At 43.2% G+C, this 15,062-nt stretch overlaps 1 protein-coding gene across 1 annotated transcript in view; it reads left to right on the plus strand.

Moving 5' to 3' along the window:
* The window catches only part of LOC144505344 (glutamate receptor ionotropic, delta-2-like), a 393,564-nt gene extending 380,554 nt beyond the window's left edge, over positions 1-13,010 (plus strand). The window contains exons 15-16 of the mRNA XM_078231464.1: positions 9,664-9,901; positions 12,666-13,010. Coding sequence (XP_078087590.1) covers positions 9,664-9,901; positions 12,666-13,010 — 583 coding nt within the window. The remainder of the gene's footprint in view (positions 1-9,663; positions 9,902-12,665) is intronic.
* The last annotated feature ends 2,052 nt before the right edge of the window (positions 13,011-15,062 follow it).

The following is a 15,062-nucleotide window of genomic DNA, read 5'->3' on the forward strand; positions in this document are numbered from 1 at the left end:
AAGCAGAACAAACAAAATAGTCTCTTTCCCATTCCATAGAGTTCACCCACAATTAATTTCACTGTTTGTTCAATACAAATAAAAGCTAACATTTGAAACAAAATCAGAAAGAAACTGGAAGTACACAGTATTGTAATGTGGACTTGGACTCTTCATCACCACTGAGAAAAATAAGAGATAAACAATGACTTGAATAGAATGAGAAAAGCGATGAAAGAAAAAAATACGCAAAGGGGATGTATCGATGGGATAATTGTTGGGTGATATAGAATCGTAGAATCCCTACAGTGCAGAAAGAGGCCTTCTGGCCCATCTAACCTGCACTGACAACAATCCCACTGAGGCCCTATCCCCATAACCCCATGTATTTACCTTGCCAATCCTCCTGACACTAAGGGCCTGATTTTACCATTTTGCGTTTAAGTGCCGAATCTGGGCGTCAAATAGATCCGAGCCCGGAATCCTCTTTCCAGCGCGCCCATACGCATTTTGCCGGCTCCGATCCGATTCGCGCTGTGGGCGGGGCTTAGCACTGCCGGAACGATTGGAGCTCTGAACTGCGCATGCGCAGTTCAAAAGAAAATCCGAAGCAGCGCGCCCAGGCGGGGAGAGAAAAGCAGAGAGAGCGGCTCTCTGACCCAGATCATCTGGGGGTGCGGGGGGAGGGGGAGGGAGGTGGGAGGAGGGGAGGGGGCGGGACCCAGATCACCCTCTGGGGGGCGGGGGGTGGGAGGAGGAGAGGGGGCGGGACCCAGATCACCCTCTGGAGGGGGGGCGGTGGGAGGAGGAGAGGAGGTGTGACGGGCCCATCTGGCTCACCAAGTCAGTTACAATACTGTGTTCAGCGTCTACTGAACCATCTTGGATACAAAGAATAATGGCATTAGGGTTCTGCATGTAAGCCTTGCTTATGCTAAAAATTATATCCTTGGTGTCATCAGCCATTCCTGATGTTACAGTATTTATAGCACCAGGAAGATCGGCCAGTACCATTCATGATCCTTTGTATCCAAGATGGTTCAGTAGATGCTGAACGCAGTATTGTAACTGACTTGGTGAGTCAGATGGACCCACAAGGCAGAAGGACCATCTTTGTGTTGACCAAAGTGAATCTAGCTGAGGAACATACAGCTTATCTTGCTAACGGAAGGATGGTGGAGGGAAACCAGCGATCGAGGTAGATTGGGAGTGTGCTCTGCCGAGGGGGGCCTGCCTCCCAGGGGGGTCCGATCGTGGGTGGGGGGGGGGCGGGGGGGGTCCGCGAAGGATGGTCGAGGAGGATGGTGACTTCACAAGGGCAGAGAGGGCTTCGGAGGTTCCCCTGCAGAATAGAAATCCGCTTTGGACTTTTATTCTGCAGGTCGCTAAAAGCACGGAATTGGAACGGGCCAGAAGACAGTATAGTGGGATTTGGTGGTAGGGTTGGGCGCGCAGTTCATTAATTCGATTTAAATGCATGCTAATGCATTTAAATCATCGGGCCGCCCGATTCGCCCGCGCCCGAATCGGGTGTCGGTAAAGCCGCGATCTGCTCAGAATCGGGTGCAGATCACGGTACAGGCCCAACGCCCAACTTTACCGCGATTTTGGGCGCGAAGCTTTGGTAAAATCGGGCCCTAAGAAGCAATTTAGCGTAGCCAATCAACCCAACCCACACATCTTTGGAGTGTGGGAAGAAATCAGAGCACCTGGAGGAAACCCACACAGGCACAGGGAGAATGTGCAAACTCCACACAGTCACCCGAGTCAGGATTGAACCCGAGTCCTTGGCGCTGTGAAGCAGCAGTGCTAACCACTGTGCCACCGTGCTGCCCTTGATATAACAAATCATCTCAGTCAAACAATAGAAAGAAACATAATGTAAATAGTGAACACAAATGTGTGAATATTGGAGGCAGTGCAAAGCCAAAGAAAGGCAAGAAAATGGGAGCGGTGGAAAACATAGAAAACTTGAGGGTCATTCCACTGAAACGTTCTCTCATTATTGATGTTGCTTCTTTTCCATTATTATGCTTATCTCTTATTTTTCAATCCTGAGGAAGGATTATGAGCTCAAACCTTCAACTGTCATCCTTCCCGTACAGAAATTGACTGACCGGCAGTGAGATTCCAGCATTATTGGCTTTCGTTTGTCAATTTGCTCCGCCCACTCCAGAATCCACCGCCATTCCCACAACTCACTCAGTGGCCGGAATTCCCCAGTCTTGCACACCCCACTGCCACTGCCAGCAAGAACAGAGAATTTGGTGCTCAGCCAAATCTCCATTCACTGCAGCAGGACTGGAGAATCCCAGCTGCAGACCAGGTCGGAGAATTGCGGCCAGTAATGCAGAAGGCAGTCAGTTAGTTGAATTATTTATTATGTTACTGAGATGAATCAAGACCACCCTACTACTCAATCATCAGATTTGCTTTTATTTCTTTAACTGTTCATGACATTAACCACGGCCAGTGCTGATTATCAGCACCCGGACATCAGGTGCATTCATGTGTAATAATATAAAGATATGCAGAACCAAAATAAAAAGAAGAAATGCTGGAAATAGATAGCAAGTCCATTAGTATAAGAGAAAACAAAGATAAGGAACATAAGAAAATAAATTACTGTTGTGTATCCTTTAATGGAATGCATAGGGTGGGATTTTCCAGCCATGCTCACCCAAAGGCTGGAAAATCCCACCCGAGGTCAACGGACCTTTACATGGTCTGTGTCCCGCCGGCTACGATTCCAATGCCGAGCGGGATGGGAAATTTCCGCCCATATACTTTTAGCTTGGCAGTCTCTGTAACTGTACTCTTATTATAGCATTCCTGATTCCTGCTGAAAGTAAAAATTTACCCAAGAATCTGCAAAGTTTAAGTTAGCACTTGATGGATTGAAACTGATTTATAATTGATTTACTTCCACTTGCAAAAATGCACGAGGGAATTCATTAGTGCAGTGTTTTAAGTATTTGACCCCTTGACAAATATATTGAAGCTGAATAAAATTACAGAACTGTATTCTTTAAACAAGGGAAAAAATTCACTGAGATTAACTGCAGGCTGTATAATTAATCAGAAAATGAATGCATAGAATTTGCTGCAATTGTACAAGCTTGTAATATCAATACTACTAGCTCTCATCAGTTAAACTACAGATTTTATACAGAGGTATTTACACCTCCATGTTTCGTACAAAAATATTTTTTGCTGTTTCTACAACATCCAGAAAGAAACCTTCAAACTGGGAAATCAATGACATGACAAAGGATTGAGTTACAAAATACTAGAGCTATATTTTTGTTTTTAGATTTAGTAAGACAAGAAGTCTGCAACCTTGGTCACCCATTGAGACAGCACAGTCAATACATACTGTGGCCTGCTTTAATATACAGTCTGAAGTGCACACACAATGAAAATAAATGGTAATAAATTACATTTTAACACAACAACTTGTAATTATATAGCACCATTTCAGTAATAAAGCACTCCAAGGTGCTACACAGCCGCGCAAAGTAAGGTTTGACATTGAGCCTCACATGAGATGTTAGATGCAAATTCTCAAAGAGATGAGTTTCAAGGCGTGTTTTAAAGGGACAAAGACAGTCAAAACGATGTTGAGGTTCAGAGAGAGACTTCCATAGCTTACGACCTTGGCAGCTGAAGGCATGGCCACCAGTGGGAGAGCAAATAAAATCAGGGATGCTTAGGGGGCCAGAAGTAGGGGAACTCTGATAGTTAGGAGGCTGTGGGCTGGAGGAGATTATAAATGTACGGTGGGGCCAAGGTCTCCTTGAGGGTTGTGAAAACAAGAATGAAGAGTTTAAATTGCTGTTGGCTAACTGGATATCAGTGTAGTTCAGCGAACACAGGGGCAATCGATGAGTAGGACTTCACGTGAGTAAGGATACAGACAGAAGAGTTTTGGATGACTTCAAGTTTACAGACAGAACATGAGAGACAGGCCCTGAATACTTTAAAATTGTCTAGTCTTCAGGTGACATAGGCAAGAATGAGAACATCGGCAGCAGATAGTGTGAGGCATGGTCTGGGGTTGAGTGATGTTACAGAGGTGGAAGGAAACAGGTATTCTCAGTAATGGCGTGAATATGTGGTTGAAAGCACATTTCAGGGTCAAATATGTTATCAAGATAGTGAGCAGTCTGGTTCAGACTCAAACACTTGTCCAAGAAAGAGATGGAGATGGTGGCTCAGGGATAGAGTTTGTACTGGGGCCCAAAGATATTTTCAAACTTCCCAATATATAATAGGAGGAAATTTCTGGGGGGTGGGTGGGCGCCTATGTTCCAGTCACATCCATTGACTCTGTCTACTCTTCCCGCTGCCTCGACAAAGCAGCCAGCATAATTAAGCACCCCACGCACCCCGGCCATTCTCTCTTCCACCTTCTTCCTTTGAGAAAAAGGTACAAAAGTCTGAGGTCACATACCAACCGACTCAAGAACAGCTTCTTTCCTGCTACTGTCAGACTTTTGAATGGACTTACCTTGCATTAAGTTGATCTTTCTCTACACCCTAGCTATGACTGTAACACTACATTCTGCACTCTCTCATTTCCTTCTCTAGGAACGATATGTTTTGTCTGTACAGCGCGCAAGAAACAATACTTTTCACTGTATGTTAATACATGTGACAATAATAAATCAAATCAAGTCAAATCAAATATAATTTGTGATTTTGATAAGAATCATTTCAGTAATGTGGAGGGATTCAAGCATGAGATTCCAGAAAATATGGGCACGAATTTCGGAGGCAATACAACATCCAAAGAAGAAGTTTGGTGACAGGGCAATTATTTGTAAGGATGTTGAGATCAAGGGTGGTCTTTTTGATGAAAGAGATAATAAAGGGGAGAAGGGCAGAAGAGAAAGAACCATTAACAATATCTGAAAAAATGGGAACTAGGAAAGGTAGTTGGGTGGTAGCAGTTTAGAACATACGAGCAGGCGGTGGGTCTCATGGACAAGATGAACTCGAAAAGGGCATGAGGAGCGATGGAAGAGAAACTGGAGATCGATGCACATTCAGGGCTAGGGCAGAGGGGAACATCAGATGAAGTTTGGCCCAGTGGGCTAATGGAGAGCGTGTAGCAACAGCAGCAGCCTTTTGGATCGTCTTAATCTGGTGACAAAGAAGTCCATGAGTTCCCCATATGTGTTATTGTAGCATGAGGGTGGAAGGGGAAGAGGTTTAAGAAGATGGTTTGCAGTAGAGAAATGAAGCTGGTGCTTATCTTTGCATTCCAGGATGATCCTAGAATAGTGAGCAGTCCTGGCAGACAAGAGCGGAACCTAACTGTGCTTTATCTGGTCCAACCAGATCCGAGGTGAATGGCTAAATCAAAACAAAAACTGAAAATGCTGGAGAAACTCAACAGGTCTGACAGCATCTGTGGACAGAGAATGGAGCCAACATTTTGAGTCTGGGTGACCCTTCATCAGAACTTCCACAGATGCTATGTTTCTCCGCATTTTCTGTTTTTGTGTCAGATTCTGGCACCCACAGTATTTTGCCTTTGGCTAAATCAGAAGTCTGCCATATCCACTCAAATCTGCATCCCCTAGATTTGAGAGAGTGGAGATGAGGGTCGGGGAATGGCGAGATGCGTGTGTATGTGGGTGTGAAAGAGAGTAATGGTTTTAACTGTGGCATGAAATTGCTACTCAAAAAATTCAACCAAATCAAATTTATGTTAAATGGACGAAATAATGTGTTAAATTAAATGGTCCTTGTTTGATTCATTACATATATTAATATCTGTGTTTATAGCACCTGCAAGGAAAATCAGCAATCAAAATCACTGAATTCACATTCAAATTATATTCAAGCTCAAATGTATTAATCATGGCACTTTATTCAATTTTGCATAGAGAAATTACATGAGATTTCCCCATTTATACTGTATTTGTTGCAACAGCATAATTGTGGTTTTGAACTTAACAGCTGAATTATTTTGGAAATATATGGATAATCAGTTTTATGAAATGGAAAAGGCGGGTGGAATAAGAAATGCTGCAGCCAAGAGTAAAATCAATGTGGTTTCAAATACACCAACCATTCAGAATATTTAGCCTCTGGATTGATTTTGGAACTGAACCTATGCCAGAGTTCAGTTTCCTTGCAGCATGGTTCATCATCAGAGCAGACCACTGTCAATCGGAAATAAATCTGCAATGAAAACAGAGGATGCTGGAAAAACTCAACAGGCCTGGCAACTGCTGTAAAACGAGAAAGCAGAGTTAACATTTCAAATCCTTTTGGCTCTTTAGTCAGAACTGAAAGAGGGAGAACATGTTAGATATTAAAGTGTATCTGGAAGAGCGTAAAATAGTGTGTAATGACATCAAACACGCAACCCGACATCATCCTGTACTGGCGCAATATTTTAGTCGGGGGCACAAGCACAGATTGGCAGTGCACCAGCCAACAATTATGGAGCCAACTGAAGGGATTATCTTAAAAGCAAAATACTGCGGATGCTGGAATCTGAAACAAAATCAGAAAATGCCGGGAAATCGCAGCAGGTCTGACAGCATCTGTGGGGAGAGAATAGGGCCAACGTTTTGAGTCCAGATTATCCTTCGTCAGAGCTGTTTTTGTTTTTGAAGGGATTATCTGCCCTATTACCCAGAATATTACGTTGCCCATGCAATTTTTAGGTCATCACATGGGCAAAATGGTCAGGCAGTCAATCAACTTTTCTCAATAATAGACAGGTAAATGGGCAGGAAAGTGGGCGTGCGCCTCAATCTGAAGTCCTCTCCTCCAGGACCTGGAGGACCTTCAGCCCTCCCTACTTCTCTGGTCTATCTCTGGATTCAGGAATCCTCCCCTCCCCTTCCCCCGACCTCCCAGGACATCCCCAATTAACCTGCCCTCGGGCCTTACCTAGGGAACAGTCCCAAGACTTAGTTCCAGGCAGAATGCTGCAGTGCCTCTTCTGGCCACTGCAGCACTGTGACTTCAGGGGTTGAAGAGCTGCCAGCCAACCTGATCAGCTCTCCCAAGGCAGGACTTCCCTCCAAGGTTGGACAGAAGTCCCACCCACTGCCAATCAACACTCAATTGAGTTTTAAATAGCATTGGGCTAAGTCGGCGGAAGCGCGTTGTTCGCCATCGTAAAAATTGTACCATTAGATTTATTCTCCACGATGTAATAACACTTTACATGTTCAGAATTATTAAAAAATTAGAACGGTTTTTATGCTTGGAATTTGCTTTTAATTTGATGACCAAAAATAATCCAGACTCATTAGCCTTTAAAATATTTTGTAAATGAAAAAATAACATTAAGGGATTACTTTAATTATTTTCATTAAAATAATTAGTGGATTGTAGCACAGTTGGTGCAATAATTAATTAGTGCATGAAACATGAAACTTCCAGCAACCAAGAAGGGCATTGCAAGATACCATCGGATCGGATATTTCAAGGAAATTACTGTAATAGTGTTGCTGACACCCAGTTCCACTTTCCCAACATTGCTTTTTGACCCCTTCACTGCCTCTGTATTGACATTCATAATTTCCTCCCGTCACACATTGGAATGACTGAAATTGCTGTTTTCACCCCATTCCTGACAAACTCCATTCTCTCACTACCAATTACAGCTCCTTACTTAGAGGTTGCAGTTTATTCAGCATTTCATTGGAGGTCACACATAACCTTGTCCTCTTCATCAGAGAGATTGCCTTCTTCCACCTCTAAAGTTATCCATCCAACCCCTCCCTCAACACATCTTCATATCTGAAATGAGAGAAAGCAAAGTTGACGTTTTGAGTCCTTTTGACTCTTTGCCAGAAAATCTTCTGACAAAGAGGCAAAAAGACTCAAAACATTAATTCTACTTTCTTTCCTTGCAGATGCTGCCAGACCTGCTGAGTTTTTCCAACATCCTCTGTTCTTGTTTCAGATTCCAGCATCTGCAGTATTTTGCTTATTTTCACACCTGAAATCCTCAATCATGCTTTTGGAATGAATTAAGTTTTTAATGTGATAATCTCTTGATCTTCAAGTTCACATTTTCTCACTGCCTTACCTTTCTCATCTCTATAACCTTCCCCAAGAAATTGTGCATCCCCAACACCATTCACTTCAGCACTGACAGCTTTGTGTGCCTGCAGTTATCTATGTTCTAAGGTCCGCCATGAACCCCTCAGCTTCTCCACCCTCTCTATACAGCCTTCCTTAAATTTGCTTCTTTGACAAGACTTTCAGTCATCCCTCCTAATAACTGTTTCCATCAGGAGATGTCATTTTTTGCGCACAATCTTTCCACCTCACTGTGCTGGTCGATTCGTGTATTGGGGCTGGAAATTTGAACAAGAGGATAAAAAGGTGAATCATGCCTGGTGTCGGGCTGTTCGTGATTCTCCCAGACCATTTTTGATGACATGATCAGTCTTGTGCCCATAGTTATGTGCTTATTTAGATCATAGAATCCAATCATAGACTCCCTACAGTGCAGAAGGAGGCCATTCGGCCATTGAGTCTGTACCGACCACAGTCCCACCCATGCCCTATCCCCATAACCCCATGCATTTACCCTTGCTAGTCCCCCTGGCACTAAGAGGCAATATAGCATGACCAATCCACCTAACACACATCTTTGGACTATGGGAGGAAACCAGAGCACCTGAAGAAAACCCACACAGACACGGGGAGAATGTGCAAACTCTGCACAGAGAGTGACCCAGGCCAGAATTGAACCCGGGTCCCTGGGGCTGTGAGGCAGCAGTGCTAACCACTGTGCCATGCTGCCCCATCTGATTAGTGAGCCCGGCATGCAAAAGTCCGGGCTTACATAGCTTTCCGACCTTGCCGGTGGAGGTCCTCACCGCTGAGGATCACAGATGGTCCCCACCATCAGTGACCAGATGGGATGGCCTTGCCAGTGGGACCAGAGGCCATTGAGGCCCCCTGGGAGGTCGGGGTCAATGGTGGGCAGCGCCACTTGGGCAGTGCCAGCTTGGAACCCTACCATTACCACTCTAGCATCCTGGCAGTGCCCCCCAGGCACTCTGGCACTGCCCACTGGGCACCGGGCAGTGCCAAAGGGACAGGACCTGAGGGCTGGGACTGGGGGGAAGCGGCCAGTGATTGGGGGTCAGAGCCATTGATCGGGAGTCGGGTCTGGCGATCAGGGGGGCCTGCAATTGAGGGGGGGATGGTGGTGATCAGGAGGCCAGCCATCGTGGGTGGGGGGGCTTGAAGGGGTTGTGATGTCTGTGGGAGCGGTGACAGATCTCCCATATACTGTATAGACCTGTACACAGTATATAGGAGATCAGGGCGCATGCCTAGCAGTCTATAGCAGGCTTCCCCCGTGAGCTTAGGCTCCGCCCCCAATACCTGCATGAAACTCCCAAGTGCCAAAATAATTGACAGAGTGTGGGAATATTGCGTGAGATAGCTGGCTGAAAAAAACGGAGGAAAACACTCCGATTTTGAGACGTTTATGACACTTAGAATTTTTGGGGTGAAAATTCTGCCCCTTGCTTGAGGTTGCTTTTGTGGAGCACCCTGGGATGATTTTACTACATTATAAAATGCTGCATGAATGCAAGTTGCTATTTATAGGTGATTGAATCATTATCATTCATTGAATGGGTCTCCCAAACAATTGACCTGAAATAACATATTATCTGCATTTTTATACAGGCTTCTAGAGCTTGAACAAAGTGGGGACCTGGACGCACTAAAGCAGAAGTGGTGGCCCAAGGTTGGAAAATGCGATTTGCAGAGTCATGTTAAAACACAAGGAAAAGGAGGCCCAATGGATCTGCAAAACTTTGCTGGAGCGTTTGGTTTTCTTGCTTTGGGTGTTATTTTGGCTTTTATCGCTGCCATTGTAGAAACTTGGTGGAAAGGCGAGAAGAAAACAGACTCTCATCGAGAGGTAATACTTGAATTTTAAATGTCTGAAAAGTCCAGCTTTGTGCTGCATAGATTGCAAAGATTAAGCAAGTGTGGACAATATAATTTGATTTTCATTGTTTTATTTCAATAGGGAGCACTTAAGTATATCTTTATTTCAGCATATTTGAGGAGGCAGTAACATCGTGGCAATCCCACCGAACTAGTAATCCAGAGGCTTCGTCATAGCAGCTGGTGGAATTTAAATCTGATTAATAAATCTGGAATTAAAACTTAGGCCTGCACTTTCTGTGCACCCACCATCCGAAGAGTCGGTGGGGAACATATCCCACTGAGTCCAGCAGCCCCGATTACAAAATTACACTCCAACGAGTGTTGATTGGCGTTAGGTGGAGCATCCGCCCCCTCACTCCAGGCAGAGTGCTGCAGCGGCCAGAAGTGGCTTTACAGGGAGCTATTTGGCACCAAGTCCTTGAGGACAGGATAAGTGGCAGAAGTCCCAGGGCAGGGAGGACAGAATGCCTAGGGTGATCAGGATTTTGGGAAATAGGCACCAGAGGGACAGGGAGGTAAGTCTGGAGGTCACTGAGCCGTAAAGGGAGGGTGCTCCCAGAGAGAAGGGGACTTCTAATCAAGGCGCCCCCCCCCCCAACTCCCGACCAAAATCCAATTCCCTTTATTGACATGTTTTACCTCCTGAGCTGTCATCTGCCACCAAGCTAAAAATTGAAGCTGGGTGGGAAAGTGGCCATTAATATCTCAGCTCCTGCTCTCATTACAACCTTGATTCAAACAAGGACAAAAGAGCTGAACTTGAGATGAGGCTAGAGTGACTGTCCCTTGCTATCAAGGCAGCATTTGACCAAATGTGGCAGCAAGGAGCCTTAGCAAAACTGCAGTCAATGGGAATCAGGGACAAAATTCTCCACTGGTTTGAATCATACCTAGCACAAAGTAAGATGATTGTGATTGTAGGAGGACAGTCATTTCAGTTGCAGAACATCAGTGCAGGAGTTCCCCCAGGTCCTAGGCCCAACCATCTTTTGCTACTTCACCAATGACCTTCCTACCATCATTAGGCCAGAAGTGGAGATGTTTACAGATAATTGCACAATGTTCAGCACCATTCACAACTCCTCAGTTACTGAAACAGCAGCGTGCCCAAATGCAGCAAGACCTGGACAACATTGGGCTGATAAGTGGCAAATAATATTTGCACTACACAAGTGCCAGGCAATGACTGTTTCCAACTGCAGAGAATCCAATTATCTCCCCATGGCATTCAGTGGCATTACCATTGCTGAATTCTCATATTATCAACATCCTGGGAGTTACCGCGAACCAGAAACTGAACTGAACTAGCCATATAAATACTGTTGTTACCAGAGCAGGTTAGATCCTGAGAACTCCACAGAGAATAATTCACCTCCTGACTCCCAAAGCCTGTCCACAACCTACAAGGCACGAGTGTGATTCACCTCCCTGGTTGATTGCAGCTCCAACACTCAAGAAGCTCGACACTATCCAAGACAAAAGAGCCTTCTTGATTGTCATCCCATTTGCCACCTTCAACATTCATCCCCTCCGTTACTGATGCACAGTGCGGCAGGACTGTGTACCATCAATAAGATGTGCTGCAGCATCTCACCAGACTCCTTCCAAAACTGTGACTTCTATCATTCGATTGGACAATGGCAGCAGATGCACGGTACACCAGCACCTGGAGGACCCCCACCGAGCCACACACCTTCCTGACTTGGAAATATATCACTGTTCCTTCATTATTACTGGGTCAAAATCCTGGAACTCCCTTCCTAACAGCACTGAGGGTGTACCTACACCATGTGGACTGCAGCAATTCAAGAATGTGGCTTGCCACCACTTTCTCAATGGCAATTAGAGATGTCAATTAAAATGCTGCTTTAGCCAGCAACACCCATGAGAGTATTAAAAAAATTTAAAAACAAAACCATTAAAGATAAGTAGTTATCTTATCATTCTTCTCTTTTTGATCTATTTATGTTTTCTTTTGGAGGGTTTTGTTCAAACAATAATTCCACTGAAATCATTTGAGAAGTTAATGCGTTTTATATTGCGGGAGAGCTCAATTAAATACAAGACTGCAGCTACCTCATATTGTTGAGCACATTAATATCCAGGGGGCAATGCCATATTGGCACTGCCAAGGGGCAGGGTGACAATGGGGAGGGTAACTGCTAGCGATGATGAATGGGAGGGTGGAGATTGCCACCGATGATGGATGAGTGTGGGTCCCGATGTCCGTGTGGAGGGAGGCCTGTCTCTTAAATTTGAGATTGGAGCACCTTTAAAAAGGCCACTCCGTTCTCTGTGGAGCTGGTCTTGCCGGCATCTTTAGGTCTCACTTACAAACAATGATGCAAATCGCACCCCCCTGCTTTTTGGCAAAGTGTCAGAAGATCTGGAAAGAGAAAGCTGCCTCTTTCTTTGGGCAGAAACACGTCGGCTTTCATTCAGATCCTGCCATTTTTTGGGAAAATTCCACCCAGTCTCTCTATTTTCCCTTTATTATTGCCTCAGTCTGTGTTTCTTAGCTGAGATTTCTCCATCTGAAGTTGTATGTTAAGGTTTGGCAAAGTGTGCAAATTGTGAGAGAGAGCTCCCTCCCATAGAACCCCTCACAAACAGAAAGTAGTCATGCACCATAATGACAAGGTAAGAGGCTCTGCCCTTTTTCATTACTAGTAATAACTTATGTTAAGTAATGATTTATTAAATCTTGATTTTTCCTTTTCCAAATGCAGGAGGACAATGAAATTGAAATTGATCAGATCCAGAAACAGACAGATGAGCTCTCTAAAGTCGACGAGAGTTCTCTTAAATTTTCACCATCGTTCGTAGACTTAAATTCTTTTGAACTATCTATGATGCCAACTGGTGACAATCAGGATCAATACAGTGATTTCAGGAACACTCATTTGACCATGTCAACCTTCATACCTGACCAGGTACGGAGGACAAGCACATGTAGCTTATCAGCTATGACTTCATCAGGATTGCCACTGAGTGGCACAGCTGCTCAACAAACTACACAATATGTATGTACACCACGAAATGAGAGAGATTGTAGCAGTCCTTCTTCTTTCCTCTGATCTTAGTTAAACTACAGCCCTAAGAAATGTGAGTTTTTGAACATTGTAAGTTAACTTTTTAGAAGGATTTGCCACATGCAGTTATAAGTTTTATTGGGTCAATCCGATCACATTGTTCATTGTAATATTCAGAAAATGAATAATCACATGCATATTCTACTTACTCAATCCCATACAGTTCTTAAATAGGTGGAACTTTCATATTGTTATACCCATTTACATTTCCATGGTATAAATCTCTAGCCCCAGTTTAGTTATTTTCCTTCCCTTATTATCCATTCCCTCGCACTTTGCCCTACGAGCCATTCGCAGCTCAAAAAGAGTGGACAGATGACCTTTCTTGACCTCCAGTGATAGTGTTGTAATCCTGACTGTCAGAATACATGCAAGAGCAGGGAGAACAATTCCTGCCTAGGAAGTCCCTCACCTCCATATCATCTTTAGATATCCGACAGACAATGCCAGTAACAAGTGTTCACCAAACAAATTGAAATGCTGATATTAAGTCATTGGAAATTAAAGAAATAGAAATAAGTTCAAAGAAAATTTGAACTGAAACAAATAAAGACTTAAGAGAAGTTAGAAAGATGGTTGACTTAATATCAGAACTAATGATCTCCCAGCAGATTTGAGGTTATTAAGATAGTCACAGGGTGTTCTCTTTGTGGCATAGTAAGAAAGATTCTACGCAAATTTATGTGTGCTGCTTAGTTACTTATGTCTAAATGAACTAGAAAAATGTACATTACATTGGCACCATGATGATACAAATGATGCACTTTAGAGACGGTCATAGAAACAGTGTTAGATTTATCAATTTTATAATAACAAAATGAGTTATAATATAACTGGTATGACAATAAATTAGTTTCACTGTATTATGAGTAAAATAAAATTACAAAATTTACAGTTCACTTTCAACTGGCAGTACCTGATAAGGGGGTCATTTTTAGTCAATATACCTTTTTTGAGAATTTTTAGAAATATTTTCTATGAAGCACAAGTAATAGATTGATCTGGTTGTATAATTTGTAAGTTGAAATTCGGCTCCTGTTTAAAACAAACTTTCCAATAGAATTGTTTTCAACCCATTTCCACAGACCTGTAAGCAACTTAATGCTATGTGTCTGATGATAAAATTGTATGGAATGGCTAGGGGGCAGCATGCTTCTACGTAAGAGATTGAACAAATTGGTGTTTTGCAGAACCTGTCAGATAATTCAGAAACTTGAGATACGACATTACTTAAAATAATTTACTATCAGTCTCCTTGTAAGTTTCAAATCATTTTTGAAATGTTTATTACTGATTTATTTGCAATGAAGCAGCCCCCAATGTTGGTGTATGTCATGGCCAATATAAAGGCAATCCCAGTACAGCTATAAATTACTTTATATGTAAAATCTTGATTTATTGAGCTGCTCCTAGCTTTGTAGAAATGGTACAACAGTGTTTGAAATTTTTGGTTATTGTTGTTTTTTATCGTTTCAGTGATAACTAAAAGTATTTATAACTTTCAAAGACAATAATTTGTATGAGGTAACAGTTGGCTACGTCCTGCGCATAAACTTTCATGACCAGTTTGAAATTTTAAACAAGCAACATGTTAGCTACACTATGAGAAGGCAAAGTATAATTACCCGGTGCTCATGTATTAGAAATACAGATTTAATTTTTAAAGCATTTGCACTGTCAGCACAGATACATTTTGGCCTGTTTGTAAACTGTGATAAGAGGAGGATGGTATGTTAGCCATCCCAAGAAAGCAAAATTGAATCAGAAGTGGAAACTCAACAAAAATAACCCAAGCAAAATAACAATAATAGCGAAAATAATGGCATTGAAGCGTGGTGAATCCCAAGGACCATCCCAGGGTTTTGAAAGTAACTGGTGAAAACATTGCCAATGTCCTAACCATAATTTTTCAAGGTTCTCTTTATTTAGATATCATTTCTTTAGATTGAAAAATTGCATATGTCACTCCACTGTTTAAGAAAGATGAAAGAGGGAAGCAGGGGAATTAAAGACCTTGTTAGCCTAACATTATGGGTG

Source organism: Mustelus asterias, chromosome 16, assembly GCF_964213995.1.
Source record: "Mustelus asterias chromosome 16, sMusAst1.hap1.1, whole genome shotgun sequence".
Lineage (NCBI taxonomy): Eukaryota > Metazoa > Chordata > Chondrichthyes > Carcharhiniformes > Triakidae > Mustelus > Mustelus asterias.